The following is a 27,272-nucleotide window of genomic DNA, read 5'->3' on the forward strand; positions in this document are numbered from 1 at the left end:
AAGTGGAGTTGATAAAAATGTCCAAGTCCTTTTGAACTGTCCTAGAAATTTCTGCAAATTTGGACCAAGAACTTCCATCGTGTGAAATGAAAAACTGAGGAAGAAAAACAGAATCCTTCGAATGAAGTTCTCATTGTTGTTCATGGCTATGATCTCGGAATCTAGACCAAAAGTTCCAGATCTTGCTCAACTTAAGACAAACCTCTTTTAACTTTAAACTTGCAAGAGAGCCATGCAGACTCCCCCTCCCCTGACCCAATACTCTCCTATCCATATTCTTCTAAAATAGACATTTTGAGACAAGTTGCTGATGCGCCATTTCCATCCTATAGGGGTTCTCCAGTTTGACATTCAAAAAGGGGATGGAGGCGCGGGACCTCCTGCGCTCCTCTCCTCGGTGAGCGTCTTTCAAAGCGGCCGCCAGCCAGCGCCGCTGTAACCCCGCGCACGGCAGGTCGCGGGCTCCTGTCCCTTTCGATCTGCGCCGACTCGCCAGCGGATCTCGGGGACTCCCCGAGCCGGGAATCTCCCGCCAGCTGCGAGCTGCGTCCTGGCGAAGGCAGGAGCACGTGGAGTGGCCGGATAGCCAGAGCGGCTGCTCCAGCCCGGCCAGGCGGCGAGATGGAAGGTGAGCCTCCAGCCTGCTTCTTTGGTAAAGGGTCTTTGGAAAGCTCGGCCAGGGCACGCAGCAGAGAGAGTTCCTTCTGAATCTCGGTTTTGCTTCTATTTGCTTCTTTGGTCAAAAGTAAACATGAGGCATTTCAGAGGGAAAAGCGCGTCGGTTCTCCTACATCTCATTTGCTTCCCTTCTCCTTGCCAACTTTGGAAAGGGGTAACTTGTCCGAAATGTTATTTTTTAGGGGGTGTCAAACATGAGGGGTCAACGCTTAAGTCTACAGAGGAAGAGCGCTTACGGGCGACCCTGAAATGGCAGCAAACATGGCTTGGAATAAATAATCCTTTTGGATCTTTCTTTTTTCATCTGGGGCCTCAGTGTCCATTGGATTTAGGCTAGTCTGAGTGGCGTGTTTAGAAAGAAAGGTGACTTTTTGCTTTTAAGAATAAGTGCTGTCATATGGGAAAGGTAAATTTTAAAGTGGTTGGCATCTGCTGGTCCCTTGGAACTGGATCTTCCAATGGTCCTTTCTTTCCCCAGAGCAAAAATCAGGCTCACATTGAGTTTCATTTGAATTAACTTTGAAAGCCATAAAATTATCCTCGCTTCTCCAAAAAATCTCCATATGTACTTCTTTGGGATAACTAAAATTTCACCCTATTATAAACTTTTCAATAGTCTTTTCAACAAGTGTTTACTAAAATCTTGAAAATGGCAGATGTATCTCAAGTTGGGGGAGGTGGTCCTATTTAGAAAATCAGAATTTATGAGAAATGTGTTCATTTAATTAATAAATGAGAGAATGAAACCTAATTGAAATGTTAATTTTATAAATAGCATGAATAGCACAAATTTTTCTTCATAAAAAAATCAAAGGATCTCTTATTGCCAATGAACCTCATCTTTGGCAGCGTGAGGTCTAGAGCATATGAAGTTATTAAAGTTAGATTAATTTGGGATATGAAAATAAATATGATGAAGCTTTTATTTCACAATATAATTGAGTGCCGCGGTGTGGCTCTAAATCCTCAGTTTGTACAAGGGAATGCTAACAGGTTTTTGGCCCATATACACATCTTTCTCCCCTCTAAGTAGAATGCCAAATAAGTCAATGAACAGTATGTATTTAGTGTGTTCATAGAAACTTTAAAATGGCCATTATTGAGTAATCTTCAAGTATTTTCTCTGATGAAAAATTTTTTATGCTTAAAAAATGTTTAATTATTAGGGTTTTTTAAATAATTTAAAAATTGGCACTTTGAATATTTTAAAAATGATTTATGAAGTGTAATTTTTAACATGTAAAAGTTCTGGCCAAAGACAGGAAAAAAATTAGATTACTGTACATAATGAAAAAATACTTTTAAGAACTCTCATTCTTTTATTATAAATGAATTGCTAAATTTGTTTTTATGAAATTATAAATCAGGACGCCAACACTATTTTTTCTAGTCTTAGCCATTTCACTTCTCAAGAATAATGTACAGAATAGTATAAATTCATGGAAATTAGGGTGATTCTCTGTCAATGTTACTACTACCAAATTCATTTAATGTGAAGTAAAGAAATTATTAACTAAATAGCATAAATTAGAATATTAATGCTCTAACAAAAATTTTTAGGTAAGCCTGGATGAAGACTCTCTGGGCAAGGAATGAAAACTTATATAGAATTCAGAATGTACTATATATGGGAAGAGATAAAATGTAGAATATAGATCAGTGATCAGTTATGAGTTTAGATGACTAAATTCATAGGTCCATGGAGATGGATAGTATATAGTAAGCTTAATGCAAAAATTTCAACACTTAATAAAAAAATTAAAAATGGTTAAAGATGTGACTTAAGCTATTCTAACGTTAAGTCCTTGAGGACAGAGTAATGTAGTTAAATATCTTGTTCATTGAGAGCTACCCAGGATTGATTAATAGGGCTCGTGTGTGATATTTAAGGTATATTTATATTATTTTGATATTTTGGTCTCAATCTAGCATAGAGATTTGATCTATATTGTATGCTCATTTTTTGACAATGTCAGAAAGTGGAGTACTTTATGGAATGTCTTTATTTTTTGCCCAATTTGTTGGCCAAATTGATATGCTAGAGTTTACTGTGAAGCTATATAGCTAATTATTTCTTTAGCATACAAAATCTTTTTAAATTCATTCATATTTTTATTCAATAGACATTTATTGAGACTTTATGTGTGCAAATATCAGATAAAATATGCCTTTGAAGTATAAATCTTGTCATATAAAATTAGTCAATGTACATATTATATCAGAAACTATAAATTTTTTCTCATGATCTGTGATCCTAAATATTTTCTTTTTGTTTGTTTGTTTTTCATAGTACATATTTTACTTACATAGAATAGTGAAAGGTGAGCACAAACAATGGCTTGTACTCCAGTTTATATAGCATTATGCGCTGGTTATTTGTTCTGATGATCCTAAATATTTTTTTATCCAAAGACTATTTATGTTACTAAATTTTGTTATTTGTACTGTAATAATTAGTTCCATCTATCTGGTATGGTTGGGAAATGAGGTGGTTCATAAATATGAATTTCACAAGTATTGGCATGTTTTTCGCTAAATGTAAAATCTTTCTCTTTAAACAATGATGGATAGAGATTTTTCTAAGTGTATTTGTTTTACAGCCCTCTGCTTTATAAAAGGTACACAAGAGATAACTTTGTTTTGGTGACCTTGGGTCACTATTTTGACCATCAGCTAACGTCTTGTTCTATAGTATATTCTCACAGGGGTTTTGAACTGTGCAGAACTGAATGCCCCTACACTAATTATTCCCTGGGTATTGTGCAGTTTTTGTCTCCTTCTTGATGTCACCTTCTACTTCTTACCATATTGCTTTTGTGGAAGCCATTTTTATTTCAAGGTCCCTTTCCATGCTCTGGATGGTTGAGATTTACAGAGATATACCCTTCGGATGGTGGGGTATACTAGCCCACCATTATGAGCTGATGAAGGGTGAAATGGTAAAAGTCAAAGGAACAAAAGCCACAGAAAGGCCATGGGGTCCTAGTAGGACATAATTTTAGAAAATTACCTATAATCCAATGAAATAGACTCTTTCACACTTCTTCTATGTCTGCTAAAATTTTCACCGCATTCATTACCTGGCTGTGCCTGTCTGCTCATCTTTCAAGACTCAGGCATAATCTCCTTCTGATGACCTTCCCTGAACCTTCTGGTACTTATTCTACCCAGTTCTTCACCTCCCTTAGCTAGGCTAGAGGCTTTTTCTTTCTGTGCATACTTCTGCCAATTGTACTGAAAATATTTGTTGATTTAAGTGTTTATTTCCCCACTAGTCTTTAAGCTTCTTATTTTTCTACATTCAGTGCTGGAAATAGTTCCTGGTTCATAAAAGACCCTCAGAGTTTGTTGCATTCAGTTGAGAAACTAGTGCTGAGGAGTAATTTTTATTATGTTTATTATGATGCCTTTTTTAAAATTAATTTTCGTGAGTAGGGGATTGGTATTAGCAATTCTTTGATAGAACTCAGAAAATTCATAAAGTACTTAATTAAATGGTATAATAGAAAAAGGAAACTTAGAAAACAAAAATTTTGGTTTTTGTGTGTGTTTTGGCTAGCCTATAACTTAAAGCCAGATCTTATCTATTAACTTTATATCAGCAGATTTTAGGATTACATATTAATTCATTGAAATACAGATCAGATATAAGCAGAAATTTGTTTTCTCAATCAGCAAGATATAGATGATTAAAATTAGCATAAAAATTTCCAGAGAAATTTTAAAAACATTTTATTATAAATTTGTCATTAGTATATAAATGTATAGTAGTATATACTTACACTTATTTGGGACTAAAATATCATTGGTAGGCATTTTATTGGCCATCCACTGTTAATTGGCTCCTAACTCAAGATATAGTTCTTAGGTCATGTGTGAGAACTGATCATCACAGAAACCTGCATGTAGTAAGTGCTCAATAAACCTTTTATTGTGCTAAGGATTCATTAATTATTGTGAAAAGAGACCCTAAACATCATAAGACATATAGTGCACTCTGCTACTTGGCTTTTTAAAAATAAAATTCTCCATTAAGTGGTATATTTATAATTATTAAAAATCATAAGGATGACCCTAAGGCCTTTTAAATCACCACAAAAAGATGAAATAATATAAAAGTAATTATAGTATATTTCTATTATATGTAAATGTGATCTATGTATAACTATTACTATAATGTAATATCTCAAAATACTGTAATCCCCAGTGATTATGAATGATAAAATTTTCAGTCTTAATTGAAACCTGTTTTTTGCATTCAGTTTTTAGAGTCTAAAGTCATGGTGTACAGTAAATCAAAATAATATGTAGTTGATACCATATATTGGATACTAGAGACCTGGTGCATTGGGGGAAGGGTCACTCAGCCTGGCCTGTGCCCTCTCACCGTCTGGGAGCCCTCAGGGGGTGTCCAACTGATGGCTTAGGCCCACTCCCCCTGGTTGGAGGTCCTTAGTGTTGCTGTGGAGGCGGGAAAGGCTCCCGCTGCCGCCACTATACTCGCTAGCCTGTGAGCCCGGCTCTGGCTGAGCAGCGCTCCCCCTGTGGGAGTGCACTGACCACCAGGGGCAGCTCCTGCATTAAGCACCTGTCTTCCTGTGGTCAGTGCGAGTCAGAGCAATGGGTCATTCTGCTGTTTGGTCAATTTGCATATTAGCCTCTGATTATATAGGATGTGTCCCATCTAAGAGAGATAAAAAAGTTGTGTTTACTAATGGATATGAAACAGAATAAAAGCATTTATAGAACAATATTATTTTTAATATATATTTTTTTTATTTCAGAGAAGTAGGGAGAGGGAAAGAGAGATAGAAACATCATTGATGAGAGAGAATCATTGATCAGCTGCCTCCTGCATTCCCCCTAATGGGGATCAAGTCTGAAACCCAGGCATGTGGCCTTATTTGGAATGGAACCTGGGATCCTTCAGTCTGCAGGGGGACACTCTATCCACTGAGTCAAACCAGCTAGGGCTAGAACAATATTCTTTACTCATTATCAGTAATTCAAAATCAGCTGACTTCCTAACATTTATAGCAATGAAATTGGCAACACATACACATATCACAAATTACACTTATTGAGTGGAGGAACAGGGGACATATATAATACTTCAGCAATAAAGAAATATTAAGAAAACAAACTATAATTATTGAGTGTTTTTAGAAATGAAAACATCAGGTTATTTGTTGGTTTATAAAGAAAACTTTTTTAATAGGAGAAATAGTAAACATTTCAATAGCATCATAATAAAAAACTATATTTTCCATTCTTAACTCTTAATTATATAAAGATTATTTAACTAGATTACTTACATATTTTGGACATTAATACCCCTGTAACCCCTTCTAGACTCACATTTCAAAATGTTGGGATTTTTTTTATCACGGCCCAGTCCCCAGCACATAGTAGGAGTGCAGTCATATTTATTGAGTGAATTAATGAGTGAGTTCCTGTATGTTTGGTCATTTGACCATTGGTTTGGCTTTTATGGTAAAGAGAGTAAGGTAAATAGTGATATTGAGAGGTTTGGTAGGAGAGTTTGAAATATTGGCTAAATCCAATGGGATGAATACTACCATCTTTTTAATCCAATATTGGCTCTTCTCTGCTCTGGGAAAAATAATATAGTTCCTTCTAACTTTTGGATTTGCTCCATTCTTTTTTTTTTTTTTTTTATTGATTTCAGAGAAGAAGGGAGAGGGAGAGATTGAAACATCAATGATGACAGAGAATCATTGATCAGCTTCCTCCTGCTTTCCCTCTACTGAAAATCGAGGCTGCAACCTGGGCATGTGTCCCTGACTGGAATCAAACCCAGGACCCTTCAGTCCACAGGCCGACGCTCTGTCCACTGAGCCAAACGACTAAGGCTGCTACATTCTGTATTTCAGTGAAGCACTGAAATTTCCACAGTATTTTTTCCTGTGAATATTTGTTCATGTAAAATTATTTAAGTAAGAGTATCCGTAACTTTACTATTCCCTGTACAAAGGCATGAGCTGTACCATTCAGAATTTTAAAAATAGTCCAGCAGGTGTGGCTTAGTGGTTGAGCATTAACCTATGGACCAGGAGGTCACAGTTCAATTCCTGGTCAGGGCACATACATGGGTTGTGGGCTCAGCTCCCAGTGTGGGACATGCAGGAGGCAGCCGATCAGTGATTCTCTCTCATCATGGATGTTTCTATGTCTCCCTCTCTCTTCTTCTTTAAAATCAATAATAAAAATATATTTTAAAAAGTCTTATGTGGAACAGACGCAAGTGTGATATTCCACTTGAGATGGGGGAAGAGAGCAAGAGCCTGTTGCTAGGCCTACCTAGCTATTGGCCCTTTCTTTCCCCAGCCACAGATCGACGCTTGTGCTAGCCCTCTGAAACCCTGGAGTTCCACTGAACACATTGTGAAAATTACTGATTCAGATGGCTGTATGTTTTTTTCTATTGGTAACCCTGTATCTAAACTTGCCTCTTTCGATTCAATTTGAGTATTGCTGCCAAAATGATCTTCCTAAAATCTCAAGTTACTCCCCTATTCAAAAACCATTTTAAGTATTTCTTTAAAAAAAAAACTATATATATATATATATATATATATATATATATATATATATATATATATAAAATTGATTTTTTACAGAGAGGAAGGGGGAGAGATAGAGAGTTAGAAACATCAGATGAGAGAGAAACATTGATCAGCTGCCTCCTACACACCCCCTACTGGGGATGTACCTGCAACCAAGGTACATGCCTTTGACGAATCAAACCCAGGACCCCTCAGTTCGCAGGCCAACGCTCTATCCACTCAGCCAAACGGGTTAGGGCAAGTATTTCTTTTTAAAAATATATATTTTTATTGATTTCAGGGAGGATAGGAGATGGGGGGAGAGATAGAAACATCAACGATGAGAGAATCACTGATTGGCTGCCTCCTGCACACCCCAGGGATCATGTGCCCTGACAGGGAATCAAACCATGACCTCCTGGTTCATAAGTTGATGCTCAACCACTAAGTCAGGTCAACTGGGCCATTTTAAGTATTTCTTAGCTGGGCATTTCAGATAACTCACAATGTAGCTTCAATATTCCTTGCCAGTGGTATCCTTATCCCCTCACGATGTTCTGGGCTGCTTAGTTTTTCCTGCTTTGCCTAACTCCCCATTTTTCTAATGCAGTTCAAACTCAATAATCCAAAAATGAACTCATGGTCTCTCTAACCAAAACTAACTTCTGACTTTTCAACACTTTTAATATGATTACCATTGTGCCAATTGAAATTCTCACTCATCCATTATGTCCTTCATTCTAAGTTGGAATCTTTCTCTTTTCTGATACTTGGTAACATTTTATGTATGTCTAATGACTGCTAGAACCGAACTGCATTTTATATATAAAGATGAAGTATTTTTGCATGGTTTTATTATGATCCAAATTGTCTACAAATGCAACTACTATATAAATTAAGAGATGATTCTTTAGTTTAGAGCCAAGAATTTGGCCCTTATTGATACAACTGCATTCTTCTGTATTTTTAGCTCTTGCATTTATGGTGATTCTACAAATATATCTGACTACTTTATTATTATGTCTTCTAGAATAATTATTCTGGTACATTTATATATTGAAATACAAGTTATCTTATCATCAGTTTCACTTTTATATTACAGTTAGGGCTTTATTTTAAAAACAACTTGTAGCCGAAACCAGTTCCTAAACCGACAGTTGGACATCCCTCTCACATTCTGGACCGCTGGCTCCTAAATGCTTACCTTCTTGCCTGCCTGGTCACCCCAACTGCTGCCCCTGTCTGGTCGCCCCTAACTGCCCCCCCACCACCAACCTGATCGCCTTTTATTGCACCCCACTGCTGGCCTGGTCACCCCCAACTGCTTCTCTCTGTTGGCCTGGTCACCCCTAACTGCCTCCCCTGCCAGCCTGGTTGCCCCATGCAGTTTGCTGTTTAGTCATTTGGTCATCCCTCACTAACCCCCCTGCCAACCTGGTTGTAGGCAGCCATCTTGTGAGGGCGTGAGAGTTAATTTGCATATTACCTCTTTATTATATTGAATATAGAAGTCTTCATTTTTTATTCAAAAATATTTATTTATTGAATGCTTGCTATGTGCTATGTATGCAAAAATATTGGTAATATGGTGGTAAAGAAAACAGACAATGCTTTTGCCCTCATGGGATTTATAGTCAAGTAAGAAAACAGGACTCCAAAACAAGTAAATAGCAAAAGAAATAATTAAAACTATGCCATGTATTATGAAGGAAATAAATAGAGTGCTAAAGTAGGGGCAGGGCTGGTGAACCTCTCCTCTAAATAAGAGGTCGAGCTAGATAGAAGTTTGGTTATCCTTAGCACATCAGTGATTTTTAATGCCGTGGTAATAAATTGTATCACCTAAAGAGAGCATGTAGTGAGAAGAAGACTCAGAATTGAGGTCTGAGAAACATCTTATTTAGGTAGTCAGGTGGAGGAGGCTGGAGATAGCAAAAGAGAAAGAGCAATAGGGCAAGACAGGAGGAAAATCAGCAGATTGTGGTGTAACGGAATTCATGATAGGAGTGTTCCAAGAAGGAGTGGGTGGTCAGCTATGTTGAATATTGCTGAAAAATCAAGTAAGGTGAGGACAAAAAGTGTGGGTTAATTTTGTTGACATAAAACCTGCTATTGACTTTAACAAAGCTGTTTTTTTGTGGAGTAGTGGGGATGGAAACCAAATTGAAGTGGTTTAGAGCAGGAATGGGAATAGAGGAAGCGGAAACATTGATCAGACCATTTTTTTCCAGAAGTTTAGCTAAAAGATGAGAAGCATATAAATAAGTGGGGCTGATGCTGGAGACAAATGTGAATAAAAAAAAAAATGCTATTTGGCCGAAACTGGTTTGGCTCAGTGGTAGAGCGTCGGTCTGCAGACTGAAAGGTCCCGGGTTTGATTCCGGTCAAGGGCATGTACATTGGTTGCGGGCACATCCCCGGTAGGGGTGTGCAAGAGGCAGCTGGTCGATGTTTCTCTCTCATCAACGTTTCTAGCTCTCTGTCCCTCTCTCCTCCTCTCTGTAAAAAATCAATAAAATATATATTTTTAAAAATGTTGTTTATGCCAAAACCGGTTTGGCTCAGCGGTAGAGCGTCGGCCTGCGGACTGAGGGGTCCCGGGTTCGATTCCGGTCAAGGGCATGTACGTTGGTTGCGGGCACATCCCCGGTAGGGGGTGTGCAAGAGGCAGCTGGTCGATGTTTCTCTCTCATCGACGTTTCTAGCTCTCTATCCCTCTCTCCTCCTCTCTGTAAAAACTCAATAAAATATATATTTAAAAAAAAAAAAAATGTTGTTTATTTTCTAAAGATGAATGGCAAACAACCTATATCCTAAGTTAATAATAAAAAAAAAAAAAAAAATCAAAGGCCAAAACAATCACATGACAGAACATCTTGAAATCTCAATTCTCAGGGAAATTTGGGAAATTAGCTATCACTGACACCACCTTCATATTTAATTGTCATATGATATGTAAATAAATTTCCTAACCATGAAAAATTTTAAGATATATGGTGTCTTTTCAGTGGATGGTTAGTGTAGATATAATCTATAAAGATGATTAGAAGAATCATTAAAACCCGTGGAATTCAAATTTTTTGCAAAAGTTGGAACATACTGCCCTGGCCTGTTTGGCTCAATGGAAAGAGCATCAGTCTGCCGACTAAAAGGTCCCAGGTTCGATTCCGGTCAAGGGCATGTACCTTGGTTGCAAGCACAGCCCTAGTAGGAGGTGTGCAGGAGTCAGCTGATCGATGTTTCTTTCTCATTGATGTTTCTAACTCTCTATCCCTCTCCCTTCCTCTCTGTAAAAAATAATAAAAAATATATTTTTTTTAAAAAGTTGGAACATACTGCTCTAATTGCACTTGTAAGGTTTGGATTTTAGATATGTGATAATATTTGAGTGTTCAACAGATTTTTAAAATATACATATTTTGATTGCTCAGCCTGTGTGGCTCAGTGGTTGAACATTGACCTATGAACCAGGAGGTCACAATTTGATGTCCTGTCAGGGCACATGCCAGAGTTGCAGGCTCGATCTCCCTGTGTGGAGCCTGCAGGAGGCAACCAATCAATAATTCATCCCTCTCTCTTCCTCTTTATTAGATAGGATTGATTTCAGAGAGGAAGAGAGAGGGATGAATCATTGGCAGCACCCACAGCCAATAAGAAGGGAATATGATAATTGACTGCCACATCCTCAATGGTGGTAGCACCCGCAGCTACAAGAGCTGCAAGTGCTCTGCATGGCTGGGCCTACCCCCAGGCAGATCTGGCAGCTCTGCACACTTGCTTCTGGAGTCTCCCAGGCCCTCAGCCCCTCAGCTGCCCAGGGCTGCCTGAGGCTCAGGTAACTAGGGCCAGCTGAGGTCACTGCAGCAGAGGTGTGATGGGGTGTCGCCTTCCCTGATCGCCAGGTCACCTCCTGCTCCTGAGGGCTCCCAGACTGTGAGAGGGGGCAGGCCGGGCTGAGAGACCTGCCCCCCATCCAGTGCATGAATTTTCATGCACCGGGCCTCTAGTAAAGCTATCTATTTATATATAAAAAATAAAAAATATATTTTTATTGATGCATACCCCACACTGGGGATCAAGCCCACAACCCAGGCATGTGCCCTGATTGGGAATCTAACTGTGACCTCCTGGTTCATAGGTCAATATTCAACCCCTGAGCCACACTGGTCAGGCCAACAGAAATTTTTAAAATAAGTACACATGTCTTAATGTATGTAGCTTGATTTATTTTTACCTGTATAAACACCTTCCAGATCAAGATATGGGACATGTGCATCACCCCAGAAGGTTCCCTTGTGTCCATTTATAATTAATATACCCTCCTCACCCAAAGTTAACCATTATTTGGACTTGTATAAATCATATATCAGTTTTCCTGTTCTTGAATTACATACAAATGGAATCATACAATATGTCCTTTTTAAATGTCTGGCTTTTTTTTTTTTTTTTCCTAAATATACTCTTGAGATCCATTCATATTGTAACATTTATTCATTCTCATTTGTTGTTGAATAGTATGAATATACTACAATTTGTTTAGTCATTCTACTCTTGATGGACAGTTGATTATTTCCAGTGTTTGTCTGTCTTATGAAAATGCTTATGCATGTCTTTTAGTGGACATATACACTTATTTCTCTTGGGTATAGATTTAGGATTAGCATTTCTGGGTCATAGGGTAGGTGTATATTTAGCTTTCATACATATTGTCAAGCAGTTTCCAAAGTGGTTGGGCCAGTTAACACTCCCACTAACAATGTCTGAGAGTTCAAGTTCCATATCTTGCCAACATTTGCTATTGTCAGTCAGCCCTTTTTAATTTTAGCCATTTTGGTGGGTGTGTAATGGTATTTCATTGTGGCTTTAATTTGCATTTTTCTGATGAATATTGATGTTGATTACCTTTTCATATGTTTATTGGCCATTTGGATATCCACTTCCCTGAAGTGTCTGAAGTGCATTTTTAAAAAATTTGGTTCTTTATATTTTTAATTAGTTTTGTAGGCATTTCAAAAATATTTTGGAAATGTATACTTTGTCAAAAGTGTATTATAAATATTTTCTCCCAGTCTATACATTGCTTATTTATTTTCTTAATCTATTTAATGACTAGAATTCTTAATTTTAATAAAGGCTAATTTATCAAATTTTCTTTTTTGGGATTAAGTGCATTTTATGTCCTGTTGAAATCTTTGCCTATTCCAAGGCCATGAAAATATTCTATTTTGTAGAAATTTGATTTTTTAAAACTTTTACATTTAGATATATTACCCAATTTAAATTAATGATTCTGTTTTCTACCCCAGTTATTTTATTTTAAAAAATCTAGGCATTTTACATTTATAAAGTGAAAAATTTACTAGGAATATGTGGGATTCACTTATATTAGCACAAACATTTTTTTTTAAAAGTAGCAATAACATGAAATGCACATTCTTCCTTTTCTCTCTACATGCTCATTTATGGCATGTGATAGCCATGGTAAAATTGAAATATATCTGTCTATAAATTCAGAGTAACTGACCTTTCAAGGGAAAATAGCATTAGATGTTAAATTTGTTGTTTGAAACCTGTGCTCCATAGTCTATAATTTCTTCATTAGACATTTAATCTAGGGGGAAATAGAATACTTAATTTTGAAAAGAGGTAAGGTAGGAAGAATTGGAATAGTAACATGGGCTGTATTTGATCTGGTGCCCTCAGAAAGTAGCCTTGATATCTCTTAACCTTTATCTTAATCCAAGGAAGAAAGAAAGGAAGTATTTCATGGTTGGAGGGATTACTCTCATTTTAAGTCATGCTCCTTGTTTTTATGTCTTCATTCCCCTTCAATTATAGTCATTTGAAATTAATTAAGTCTAAAATTTGTTCTATTTCTGTTCTTCTAAGATCGATAATCTATAGGAAAGCACTTAAATTAAAATATTAAATTCTTTGAAACAAAGGTAAAACTCAAGAAATTAGTCCTGCTTCTCTCCTTAATGTGTCACCGACATTGTACCCTTGGACAATTAGGTGATTATATTTTGTCATTCTTTGTGTCATGAACTTTGTTGGTAAAATGGGGAGAATTATAAATGCAATTATACCTCTTCATTTCCCAGAGATGCTGTGAGATAATGCGAAATTTCATTTAAGTGCTTCATGATACCTTTTTGGAGGACCACAAGCAAACAAAACCAGATTCAGAAGAAAGCTCTCACTGGGGTTAGGGAACTGAGTAATAGCATCTGAGTAATAACTTATCTGTGTGCTCCTTGGAAGCTGAACTGGGACCTGAAATGGACATTTCAGGAAATTTGAGTTCAGCTACATTTAGCTTATTAAATGTTTTTCCTGGAATGGAAAGCAATAACTTCTGTATTATTGGAAGTGTCTAAGGGGAGCCCATTCAGCCCAAATTAGGCGATATTGGAGGAAATTCAAGCATCAGGTGGCAGAGGAAGGTCACTGGCTAGTTAAGATATCCACTCCATTTCTAATATTCTGATTTCATTAGTCTTAGGTGTCATTTTTCATTATGCAGAATTGTTCTGTGATGCCAAGATTCCAGGAATTGATTATATGTGGTAGTATTAAAAAAAATGGTGAAGGACCTTTCAGAAATAATAGCTAACTCTTCTGTCCCTAATGTTAATGTTAAGTACATTTTTATAGTGAGGACTCAGTTTCCAAAGATTTTGGTTAAAAAGTAAAAGTGATAATTTTAGATTAAAAAAAGCTATTTTTAAGAGACATGGGGATAAGAGTCAGTTTATTGTTATGAGGATAAAAAGGAATGTCAGCGTTCAGGGACAGCTTTCTGGCAGATACCAGAACTGCTGGCAGCTGGCAGAGTCAATGCAGCAGTTTTTCCTGAGATTTGACATTTTGCTCTCCTTTAGCACCTACAACTTCCTACTGGGAAAACAGAACAGCCAGTGAAAATCTGATCTCTGAAACTTAAAGTATAATTTTGTTAGCTGCTATTCTCAATTGAATAATAATTACTTAATAGTCTCAAAATGAAGGCAAGTTCATAACCATCAAGTTAAAAATATGGTTACAAATTTTGTTGCTAATGTAAATATTTGGTTTTGTTAGTAAGTGGTTTATGTTAGACCAAAGAGGTAATGACATTCCCGTGTGAACTTTGATGAAATCCTGATTAACCAGACTCATGCCATTTCCACGTTTAAATTTTAGTTGTAATCTACTCCCTTTAATTTTGCAGCACATAAAAATGCTGAGAAAAATATTGATATTATAACAAAAATTCTAGCTATTGAAATTTTTTTAAATGGCATCTTTGTCAATGAAAAGAGAATCTGAAGGAATAAAAACATACTTGAAATTGTCATCTTTCAGTAAGCATGTGAGGAAGGGTGGTTTTCAGTACTGGTAGAAAACAACTTGATATTGCTAGTAAAGCTTTGAATTGGTGAAGTGCTTTGGAAAGCTACAAAAGAAATAGCCTTTAACTTTTACAGTCCAATATATCTGTCAGCCCTCTCAGTAAGAGAATAGCTATGCCTTTTATAAGATTTGTTTTTAAAAGGTAAGGTGTCACTAGAAAGCACTCATGATTTAATTAAGCTTAAGAAATATTAGATTGAGTATTAAGTTGCAGGAAAGGAAGAAGAGCACCTGATATGAATGAGTGTTAACTAGGGTTTTCTGCTGGTTTATAATTTTGGCTTTTAAATTAGATAAGAAATATTTTTTTTATTTAATGATACCAAAAAATCCTAATGGAAGCATGATGCCACATATATATTTGTACACATACATATAAGTACATTTAAAAATATTTTATCTGAATATTTGGCATCATGTGGTGGGTTTTATTTTTTACGCTCTGAAAAGTGACATTAATTTTTCAATCGGTCACATTTGTAAAATATTTTGTGTGAAAGGTGCTGTCTAGATGACTTGTAACTTTGATAACTACATTAATGGAAATCACAACTGTTTCCTAGAATTCCAATAATAAAAATAGAGATATTGATAGGAGATAGTCCTGTTAAGCTGTTTCTTGGCATAATATCTTTGAAACTTTGATTAATGTTTAACTTCTTACATGGTTTGATTTACTTTTTCCCCCTTCACTCAAGTTACACAAAACAATATACTTCTAATTTTTTTCTAATGATTTAAAAATGTAAAAACCAGAGTTTTCATATTTGTTTTAAAATTGCAGTGGTATCCCAAGCAGCAGTGAGATATTCTAAAACAGTGCTATTTGGTATAACTTTCTGAGGTGATAGAAATGTTCTTTTTGTTGTACAATTGAGTAACCACTAGCTACATGTTCTTTGAATACCTGAAATGTAGCTGGTGTGACTGAAAAACTACATTTTTAATTTTAATTAATTTAAATTTAAACTTAAATACCACAAGTGCCTAGTAACTACTTTGTTAGACAGTAAAGTATTACTATTAGATTAGTATTAGTAATAGATCGAGAATTTGGCAAACTTTTTCTGTAAAGGATCAGATAGTGAATGTTTTAAGCTTTGTAAGTCATATAGTCTGTGTTGCAACTACTCAACTTTGCTGTTGGACTATGAAAGCAGCACTGGACAATATATAAGTGATTGGGTTTATCTGTATTTACAATAGAACTTTATTTATGGGCAATGATATAGACCTTTACATAGTTTTCAAGTGGCACAAAATAATATTATCATTATTTTCCTAACCACTTAAAAATATAAAAAACCATTCTTAATTCACAGGCCACACAAAGACAAGTGGTAAGTTGTAGTTTGCAGAACCTTACTCTAGAGTTCTCATAAGGATTAAGAGATGTAAAAATTCATGTCCATCATGAGTAGGCACTATTTTGGGAGTTAAAGACACAGCAAAATAGCAAGAAAAAAATGCACATAACATCTCTGTTCTCATGGACCTTACATTCTGGTGTTGGGAGGCAAATAAAAACAAAAATGGCCAAAAATATGTCAGGTGTTGACAATAAATAAATTTATGAAGAAAAATAAAGCAAGGTAAGAGAAAACAAAGTGACAATGGAGGGTGACATTTTATTTAGGGTAGTTATGTAAAGCTTATTTGGTAAGGTGACTTTTGAGCGTACAACACCTGAATGAAGATGGGAGTGGCCAGGGAGCTAGCTGGGGAAGAGCATTCTGCTCAGAGGGGAAGGTAAGTACAGAAGTCCTGAGGCAGGAGCATGCTTTGCCTAGTCAAGTAACAGGAGAGTTATAGACAATATTGTTTTCCAATGAAATTAACCTATTTTGAAATTCTTCCATCATCTGTACCGGATATGTATAAACATCAGTAAAGAAAACTGTATTTCTGTGAAAAGCAATATATGGTCCCTTCTTTCTTAGTTTTCTAGAATGTTCTTTTAAATATTTTAAAGCTATGTTGACTGCCAACACATTGAAAAACACCAGTATATTCCACTAAATGGAAATTTTTTGAGCTTTTTTTTAACTGAAGTATAATATAAGAAATTACAAAACAGTCCATTAAAAATGGAAAAGTTTTAGACATATTTAACAGTTGGGAATTCCTTTACCATCTACCTATGACTTCATGTTTTTATAAAGACCTTAATTTCAGGGGGCGAAAGTGTACTTCAATCTATTTTGTCCTTGTGTTTTAAGTGTTTTTTTAGCACCTAAGAAGAACATCCATGCTCCTGATTATGCATGGTTTAATGTCTCCTTAAAATTCTGAATACTAAGAGTCAGAATCTTCTGTTAGAAACTACTCAGTTATTTCTAAGGTTATTTACAGCACACAAAGGCCTCTTGAAAAAATATTGAGAGTTATTTAAATGTCATTGTCAGAGGGTTTAAAGGGTTCAGGGGACCAGGACCTTTTTCCTTTAGGTCACCAAATCAAAAGCCATCTTTGTAGCAACTAGAAGATGTTTTCACATGAAGGTTGCTCATGTGAAACCTTTGAACTAGGTTTCTTTCCTTTTTTTTCTGTTAAGAATCCCCTTAGTATGCAATTAAAAGTTTCACAACACTATCAAACTTATAGAAAAGTTGCAATACTGTACAAAAAAAACCCTGTTTTTTCTGGAAATTTTGAGAGTAAGTTGCTGATATGATACCTTGAATACTTTAGTATGTATGTTCCACCTTCTACAAAACAACTATCAAAATCAGGAAATTAACATAGATATATTACTACTATTTAATCTTTGGACCCCATTCAGATTTCTCCAGTTGTTTCTCTAATGTCCTTTACTACAAGAGTATTCAACTCTGTATTTAGTTGTCATAACTCTTCACTCTCTTTCAGCCTGAAACAGTTCCTCAGTTTTTCATGACCTTAACACTTTTGAGGATTACAAGCCAGTTATTTTGTAAACTGTCCCCCAATTAGAGATTAGTTTGTTTTTCCGTGGTTAGATTCATGTTATGCATATTTGGTGGAATATCACATGTAGTGAAGGCCTGGGGTGGGGCAAGTGGGAGTGGGCTAGAGCGAGTCAGTGGGGAAGAGGGGGGAGGGGATAACTGTAATACTTTCAACAATAAATATATATTTCTTAAAGAATGAGATAGGATGAGGGTTAGGGTTAGGGTTAGGGGTTAGAGTTAGGGTTAGGGGGTGTGCAGGAGGCAGCCAGTCAATGATTCTCTCTCCTCATTGATGTTTCTATCTCTCTTATCCTCCTGGCTGGGTTTGACAGGGGACCTCAGGCCATGCCTCCCACCCAGCAGGCCTTTAAAGGGGATCTCAGGCCATGTCTCCCACCTCAAGGCATGCCCCCCACCCCAGTCTGGGCTGGGGACCTCAGGCCATGCCCCCCATCCTGGAGCCGGGCCAGGGGATCTGAGGCTACACCCCCTGCCTGGAAGGGCTTGACAAAGGTGGCACTGGTTGGGTCTGGGTCAATTGGGATTGGGTGAGACGGCCCTGATTGCTGGCCAGGCCAAGGGACCCCACCTGTGCGTGAATTTGTGCACCGGGCCTCTAATATATCAGTGAAAGTATTCAATCTGAACAACAGAGATAAAAAATATTGAGGGGGGAAGAAGAATAGAATCCGAGGGAACTGTGGGGAAATATGAAAAAGTCTAACATATATATGCAATTGGAATCCTTAAAGGAAAGGAGCAAGAGAATGGAGGAGGAAAATTTTTAGAAATGATGTCCAAAATTTTCTCAAGTTTGGTGAAAAACATAATTTTACAGATAATTTCAATGAACCCAAATGGGATAAATTCACATAAAATCTACCTGGGCATATCAAGCCAAAAATAAAGAGAAAAAAGAGAAAATCTTGAAAGTATTCAAGAAAAAGAATCTATACTAATAAAACCAGGAGACCTTCCGGACAAAGCCATGGTGGCAAGGCCGAGGCAGAGGAGGTTAGGGGCGATCAGGCTGGCAGGGGAGGGCAGTTGGGGGCGATCAGGCCAGCAGGGGAGAGCAGTTGGAGGTGAGCAGGCTGGTAGGGGGGCAGTTGGGGACAATCAGACTGGCAGAGGGGGCAGTTGGGATGAGTAGGCCAGCTGGGGGGCAATCAGGATGTGGGGGGGAAGTTGGGGGTGATCAGGCCAGCAGGCAGAGTGGTTGGGGCAATCAGGCAGGCAGGTGAGCAGTTAGGAGCCAGCGATCCCAGATTGCAAGAGGGATGTCCAACTGCTGGTTTAGGCCGAATCCCACAAGGGTCCCAGATTGGAGAGGATGCAGGCTGGGCTGAGGGATAATCCCTTCCCTCCACACACGAATTTCATGCACAGGGCCTATATAATAAAAGTGTATTATGCAAATAGACTGAACAGCAGAACAACCGAACAACCAATCAAAGCGTAATATGCTAATGATATGCTAAGGCTGCTCAACTGCTCACTATGATATGCACTCACCACCAGGGAGTAGAAGCTCTGACCGCTAGGTTAACTTGCTGCTGGAGTCTGGCTGATCAGGACAGATGGGCCGGACACACCCTGGAGCCCTCCTACGGTTCCTCCCCAGCCTGATCATGAACCGGTGGGGTCCCTCAGCCTGGCCTGCACCCTCTCACAATCCAGGACCCTTTGGGGGATGTCAGAGAGCTGGTTTCAGCCCTATCACACAGGCCACTCCCTTTGGGAGGGCACCAGATGCAGGGCGAGCCTCTCCCATCTGGGACTGATGGGGCATGAACTCATGGCAGGCACAGTAGGACTGGGATGAGCGGGTAGGAGCTGTAAGTGGTGTTGGACTGCAGATTTCAGCCCGATTCTGCAGGCCACCCAGAGGATGGGTTCATAAATGTGTGTACTGGGCCTCTAGTAATATGTAAATGTTATCACTAATTTATCAGAAACAGTAGAGGCTAGAAGACAGTAGAATGCCATTTTTAAAGTGCTAAATGAGAACTGTCAACCCAGAATTCTATATCAAGTAAGAATATCCTTTAGAATTGAAGCCAAAATAAAAATATTTCCAAATAAATTAAAACTAAGTTGTCATTCACGCAGTGGCACCACTAAAAATGCAAAAGGAAATTATTTTTTTTTTATTACTTTTTAAAATATATTTTTGTTGGTTTCAGAGAAGAAGGGAGAGGGAGAGAGAGATAGAAACATCAATGAGAGAGAATCATTGATTGGTTGTCTCCTGCTCACCCACAACTGGGGATCAAGCCTGCAACTTGGGCACACATCCTTGACTGCAATCCAACCCTTTAGTCTGTAGGCCGGTGCTTTATCCACTGAACCAAACTGGTGAGGGCTAAAGGAAGTTTTTTAGACTGAGTTCCACAGATGGGAGCTCATGTCTTCATGAAAAAAAAAAAAAAAATCAAAAGCACCAGACATATTAAGTATGTGGGTAAATACAAAGCACTAATTTTTCTTCTTAATCTCTCTCTTTTTAAAAGACAATGTAGCAAGTTCTTTCCTTCTTTTTAAAATAAATTATTTTAGAGAGGAAGGAAGGGAGAGAGAAAGAGAGAAACATCAATGGATTGCCTCCCTCATGTGCCCAACCTGCAAGCTAGCTATGTGCCCTGACTGGAAACCACACCCACTACCTCCAATCAACTGAGCCACACCGGCCAGCGCTCTTCTTCATCTCTGTAAAATACAATTGCTGTGTAGCTAACACCTTTTATACTCCTAGAGGCACTTTTTAAGGAGGATATAGAGAAATAAAATTCTGGATTGACAGTGCTCTGAAGAGGAAATCTACTGCTAAAGCTTCCAAAATGGTATCCTTATTAATTTTTAGGATTCTCAAATCTGAAAAAATTTTCTCTAAGCAGCTAATATTTATTATATATACTTTTTCAGATATAAAACCAAATGTGGAACTGAAAAGCAGTCAGGAGCAGTCTGTGCCTACAGGTAAAGTAGCATCAGTTCTTTCCTGTCTAGAAATAGAACTTTACTGAAATTACCAAAGAAAGAGGAACATTCTGATTGCAGTAAAAATGCTATGGAAATGTGTTGAGGAAGAAAAATATGGTTGTCTCTTCCTGTTACAAAAACAACTCATCAATTTAGATAATATAAGTTCTTTGGTATTTTAGGACCAAACCATACCCCACCTACTGATTCGCTTGAAGTAAGACAGTTTTTGTTGAGTAATATAGTAGCTTCTATTTGAACAACTTGAGCTTTTCACTCTAGAACACTGATCAGCAAACTTTTTTTGTAAAGGGCAGATAATAAATACTTTAGATTTTCTGGGCCACATCTGGCCTCTATTGCAGAAACCTCTTTATATTTTTTACAACCCTTTAAAAATGTAAAAGCCATTCTACCTCCTGAGCCCATACAAAGACAGGCCATGGTTAGATTTGGCCCTTGGGCCATAGTTTGTTGATCGCTGCTTCAGAATGAACTTTAAACATTTAAAATAATTTATTTCCCCCAAATAACTCCTATGTTTTCTGTGTTGGTTAACTCACTTTTTAAATCAAAGCTTATGTTGCATTAAAAAATTTATCACTTAAATGCCTTTTTGTGTTACTGTGAGTTGGCCCCAGTTTTCCTGTGAGTGTTCCTTTTTAGGGTGAGTTTTGATCCTGTTTATCACATTTGTTTTCATGTAGGAATTTTGTTATTTGCTGGGCTGATTCTTTTTTCTTTTTGATATATTTTTATTGATTTTAGAGAGGAAGAGAGAAACATCACTGATGAGAATCATTGATTGGCTACCTCCTGCACGCCCCCTACTGGGGATTAAGCCCCAACCTGGGCATGTGCCCTGACCTGGAATTGACCTCCAGTTCATAGGTTGATGCTCAACCATTGAACCACACTGTTATGGCTCCACATAATTACATTTATAATGTGAACAGAAAAGGAAAATAGGAAGCTTACTCTAAGGAAAGCATCTTTCCAAAATTGGGTTATATTAATATTTTCAGGCTAAATATTTCTCATCACTATGTATCAATACTTATTGGTCATAAATAGCAATAACATCCTACCAGATATTGTGAGATCTCCCAAAGGAGAGAAAATTTCTATACAGAAAGAACCTGAGTTCATTTTAACTCAGGTGAAAGAAATATTCAAGAAAATCATGTTTAATGGAAAAGTGCATGAACCCTAGATACATTTTCTAAATCTCAAGAGTTTTCACATGTATCACTTAGAGTATGTGTAAAAGGGCTACTATCACTAAGAATTTGTGTGAAGCTGAGATGAGAATCTTGTTTCATGTTTACATGTTTATAAAAAATTGTTTAAGTTGGCTGCATAATTAAAATTCTTTTTATCTCCTAGAAGGTCCAGTGATTTTAAATGACTACAATTTAACCAAACCTCATGAGACAGAAAATGTGGACAGTGCAGAATGCCCAACCAATGAAGATGAAGACATGGAAGGTGAGCCATAGTGTACAGACAACTAATGTTGTAGATATGGTTAAGACTTAATATAAAGAAAAAATGAGGAATTCTCCAAGGAAAACTTGTATTTGTGGATTGATTTAGTTTACAAGTATTTGCATTTAATAATTTGCTATATAGGTTATCAGCAAATTTTGAGAATTTTAAGTATTTAGTATTCAAGTTATACTAACTTTTTAAAATGTTACTTTTACTCCTTTTTACTATAAAAACAATACATGTTCATTATAGAAAGATTTGTCTGGAGTGTTTTCCAACACCAGCAACCAATTCTTCAAATCTTAGACACCAACTGGGAAACCAACAATTCAATTATCATACTAACTCCTGGAGTTAATGCTGAACCCCCAGATTAAGGGATCAGTTTCACAGCACTGCTCTGACTTCAGACGCGAGTTTAAGTACCAGGTCCCCTGGTTACCTGCACTAATTCCAATTGGCTACAATTCAGGGTTTTTCACAAACCTCCCTCAGGTTTGATAAGTTGCTAGAACGCCTCACAGAACTTAAGAAAGCACCTTTCTTACTACAGCCAGTTTATTATAAAGGATATAAAGCAGGAACAGGCAAATGGAAGAGATGCTAAAGCAGGATATGGTGTGAGAGTTTCCATGCCCTCAGGGCATAACACTCCCACAACTTTGATGTGTTCACCAACCCAGAAGCTCTCTGAATCTCATTGTTCAATAGTTCTTATAGTGCTCAATCTATAGTCCCTTCTACTCTTGCTGGTGGTTGGTGGATGGGGCTGAAAGTTCCAATTTTCTAGTCACTTGGTCTTTCTAGTGACTACCCCATACTGAGGCAATTTAGGGTCTCCACCCTAAGTCACCTCAGTAGCATAAACTCAGGTGTGAGTGAAAGGGATATGTTAGGAATAATAAAATATACTATCACACAGAAAATTGCAAGGGTTTTAGTAATTCTGTGCTAGGAATCTGAGACTAAGACCAAATATATTTTTGTATTATACCACAGGACACCCTCTGGTGTTTGACAATGAATCTCTTATAGCAAAAGGACCATAAAGGTCAAGAGATCCTGGTATAGGCAAGGAAGAAACTTGCCTCTAGCCTTCAGGGTTCATTCAGCTCTTCTAATAACTAAACCTACAGGAGGCAGGTTAACCAGAGAAAATAACCAAATCTAATTACTTTCATCTGTATGGGGAACCCACATACATGAGAATGTCAGAGATCTCACATTATGAGAGGTTCAGAGACAAAAAGGGAAAATGAGGTATATATGACATTCTGAGCTAAGGATGAGGTAAGATACCTCAGCACTTCAGGAGATCTTAAAAAATCAATGTTCCAGTTGTCAGTTCCAATTCTCTATGAAAATATTATTATGAGCATGCTACCTTTCTGCCATTGGTTGACATTATGGGCTAGAAAATGTATGCCTTGGTCTGAAGAAATATGACTTGGCAGTCCAAATTGGTATAATGGCTCCTGTTTAGTTCTTTTTGTACTCTGACCATTTGCATCTATCACCAGGTAAGCTAAGTCTAATTCAGAGTCAATGCTTATTTTGTAAAAAACCCATATGTACCCCTTTTGGGGCTACTGCCATTGGTTCTTATAATCCACTTGTCAGCTATGTGTCGGGCCTTCTTCCTGAGGAATCTTACCCATAGTCATCTGCAACTTCTGTGTCACTTGTTAAAAGAACGGTTGGTTGGCATTCTGAGCCTCAGAGGGTAAAAAAGGAATATGTCAAGATTCACCTCTCTTCATTTCTGTGGTCCTCAAATGTCCACTTATTTCATGGACCCAAGTGGCCACCTTAAGCAAGTACATTGCAATATACACTCATTGGTTCTAGTCACCTTTTCAAACCTGGAAGAGGGTTCTTCTGATGGGTATTGACATGCCCTACTTTAATGCATCCATTGTATTCCTATAGTGATTTCCATAAGGCAGTGCCCCATATGGGCATCCTTTAATAGACCAAGTTTCTGTTGTCCTTCCGCATAGCCATATGACCAGACAATTGGCCAGGCTCTTGGCCTTGACCCATGAGTCCTCCTGGTTCATAGGTTGATGCTCAGCAACTGAGCCACATCAGTCAGGCTGTATATGTGTTTCTTAAAGGAAAAAAGAAAAAAATGTTTCCTGGGATCTTTTGTCTTAGATATTTACGGGATCAAGTAATAGAGTCCTATGTCTAAAACTTCTGAGATTCAAATCACAGCTTCAACTAACATTCCAGCTCTGCCTAGCTATACTTTAATTTGTACTAGTTCTTAACCACAGAGACTGAAAAATGCTGCCTGGCACAGGATGTGGTCATTTGTGCTGAGGAAAGGCATATGGTGTTCTACCAGCTTTATGCAATTTCTTGAAGGTGACATCCATGGAGCCACATTCAGAATGAGGCAAATAACTACCTTCCGCTTGCGTTTTCTGTGTTAGGGCTTCTTAGTTCTGGTAGGTAATGCCATTACGTATATGTTTGAAATGATGGTTTCTATACAACATTTGGTCTGAAAATTTATAATTTATGTTAGAATTTGCTCTGGGTTCAGAAATAGCTATGGTTTCTATATTCTCAGGTAGTTATGTGTGTGGGGGGAGACAGATTAAATACCCAAAATAAAAAAGAAGCCAAATAATTTCTACTCAACAATAGAAATTTAAAACAAATATTGTAAAAACCTATGCTGTTCATTCAGCACTTCTCGAAGAATCCATACAATAGTTTGCAGCCTCTGAATTAGATCTGCTCCAGAAGTGCTTCCAAGGAGAAAGGAGAGATTCAGCCCCCACGATCCACTTGTTTTGGGTCATTTCCAACTGCTGTAGCTGCCTTTGCTATTTCTATCACCTTACCTCTGATACATGTCAGTGGGTTGATGGAATACCTGTGAGTTTTTCTCACTTATTAGAGCTCTGGGAGTGTCATTCAGTACTCGGTATAAACTAGAGGGTATACTCAGCCATTCTGAATAATTTGGGAGCGAAAAAATGGTTCTCTTTCTAAGCCTGATTTAGAAAGAAAGAAATATGTTAACTTTAGTGTTGAAAAGTAATCCATTATTTCATAATTAAGCTTCAAATTGATTACTGTACTATTAATGTTGGCATTTAATCTGGGTCACATACATTTGGAACAGGTTATAACAAGGTCTCTGCCTTTTATTTTATTTTATTTTTTTAATATATTTTATTGATTTTTTACAGAGAGGAAGGGAGAGAGATAGCTAGAAACGCCGATGAAAGAGAAACATCGACCAACTGCCTCTTGCACACCCTCTACTGGGGATGTGCCCGCAACCAATGTACATGCTCTTGACCGGAATCGAACCCGGGACCTTTCAGTCCGCAGACCGACGCTCTACCACTGAGCCAAACTGGTTTCGGCTATTTTATTTTTTTTTAAATATATTTTTACTAGAGACCCGGTGCACGAAATTCATGCAAGTGTAGGCCTTCTTCCCCCGGCAGCTGGCACCGACTCCCCTCTTTATGCATATTTAGAGAGAGACAGAGCATCAGCAGGCCACTACTTTTAAAAAACTATAATATGAACAATATATTTAAATTATATATGCTAAATTATAAAATAACAGAATTGAAAAGTAACTGGTGTGACTCACTGGCTTAGCATCAACCTATCAACCATTAGGTCACAATTTGATTCCCTGTCAGGGCAAATGCCAGAGTTTCGGGCTTGATCCCCAGTAGGGGGTGTGCAGGAGGCAGCCGATCAATGATTCTCATCATTGATGTTTCTCTCTCATCACTGATGTTTCTCTCTCATCATTAATGTTTCTTTCTCTTTCCCTCTCCCTTCCTTTCTCTGAAATCAATAAAAACCATTTTAAAAAGAGAGACAGAGATCTAACTGATTTGACTCAGTGGATAGAGCCTGCCGACTAAAGGGTCCCACGTTCAATTCCAGTCAAGAGCATGTACCTTAGTTGTGGGTACATCCCCAGTAGGGGTTGTGCAGGAGGCAGCTGATCGATTTTTCTAACTCTCTATCCCTCTCCCTTCCTCTCTGTAAAAAAAGCAATTGAAAATATATTTAAGAGAGAGAGAGAAGAGAGAGAGAGAGAGAGAGAGAGAGAGAGAGAGAGAGAGAGAGAGAGAGAGAGAGAGAGAGAGAGAGAGATATGCAGTTAAGGGCTGCATAACTAAGGTAGAACCTCAGTTTTTTATTTTAGTCCTTCTTCCTCTGAAATTGGATCCTCATCTTTGCCATTTCCCACTTAGAATATGGAAGGAAAGATTCTGTCTTGGCATGTATGTTTGAAGTTGTGATTCTACATGCATATGCTTGTGGCATTACTTTTCTCTCTTTGAATAATTAGGGAATATTTATTTGGCTACTAACTCACTGCATTGAACACTCTACTGGCCCCATTTTCAGCATCACCCTGCCAACCACCATTCCTTTCTACTTTCACTAGCAGTTTGTTCTGGGGCAAAAAGTACACAATGTACCTCACTATCCATCAGCATCAACTCTTTACCCTAACTTGTACATTTCCCCTTTGCTTAGTTTCATAGGGCTTCTACAACAAATTACCACAGTGGCTTTATTCTCTTACAACAAAACTTTATTCTCTTACAGTTCTGGAAACTAGGAGTCCCAAGCAAGGTGTCAGCACAGTCCTTCTCCCTCTAAAGCAGCGCTTGCCAACCGATGGTCCGTGGACCACTGGTGGTCTGTGAGATCCAAAAGGTTGGCAACCGCTGCTCTAAAGGCTGGCCCTCTAAAGGCTCTAGGGAAGAATGCTTGTCTTTTTCTAGCTTCTGGGAGCTTCTGGCAGTCCTTGGTGTTCCTTGGCTTGTGGTAGCATAACTCCAATCCCTGCTTCTGTCAACACATGGTCTTCTTCCTTGTCTTCTCTTCTTGTAAGGACACCTGTCATTGGATTCAGAGCCTATCCTGATCCAATGTGACTTCATCTTAACATTGACCTTATTTCCAAATAAGGCCACATCCGGAAGTTCCTGACAGACATTAATTTGGGGGGATATTCAATGCACTACACCCTTCATCTCCCAAATTTTTACAACTGAATATAAAATATACCTGGTACTATGTATGTGTGTGTGTGTGTGTGTGTGTGTGTGTGTGAATATATATACACACACACACACACACACACACACACATACATACCTGGTACTCATGAATGGATTTCTTTTTAATGACTTGTACAGTGGTGATCAATTAGTGTATTTGTTTAAGTACT

At 37.8% G+C, this 27,272-nt stretch overlaps 1 protein-coding gene across 1 annotated transcript in view; it reads left to right on the forward strand.

The window, feature by feature from the left end:
- Positions 1-310: 310 nt before the first annotated feature.
- Positions 311-27,272, forward strand: part of IKZF3 (IKAROS family zinc finger 3) — a gene marked incomplete at its 5' end in the record, with an annotated part of 73,685 nt that continues 46,723 nt past the window's right edge. The window contains 6 exon segments of the mRNA XM_084863695.1: positions 311-394; positions 397-445; positions 448-610; positions 612-628; positions 20,495-20,548; positions 21,938-22,039. Coding sequence (XP_084719821.1) covers positions 311-394; positions 397-445; positions 448-610; positions 612-628; positions 20,495-20,548; positions 21,938-22,039 — 469 coding nt within the window.

This window comes from Pipistrellus hanaki (genome assembly GCF_964339955.1).
Source record: "Pipistrellus hanaki genome assembly, chromosome: 16".
Classification (NCBI taxonomy): domain Eukaryota; kingdom Metazoa; phylum Chordata; class Mammalia; order Chiroptera; family Vespertilionidae; genus Pipistrellus; species Pipistrellus hanaki.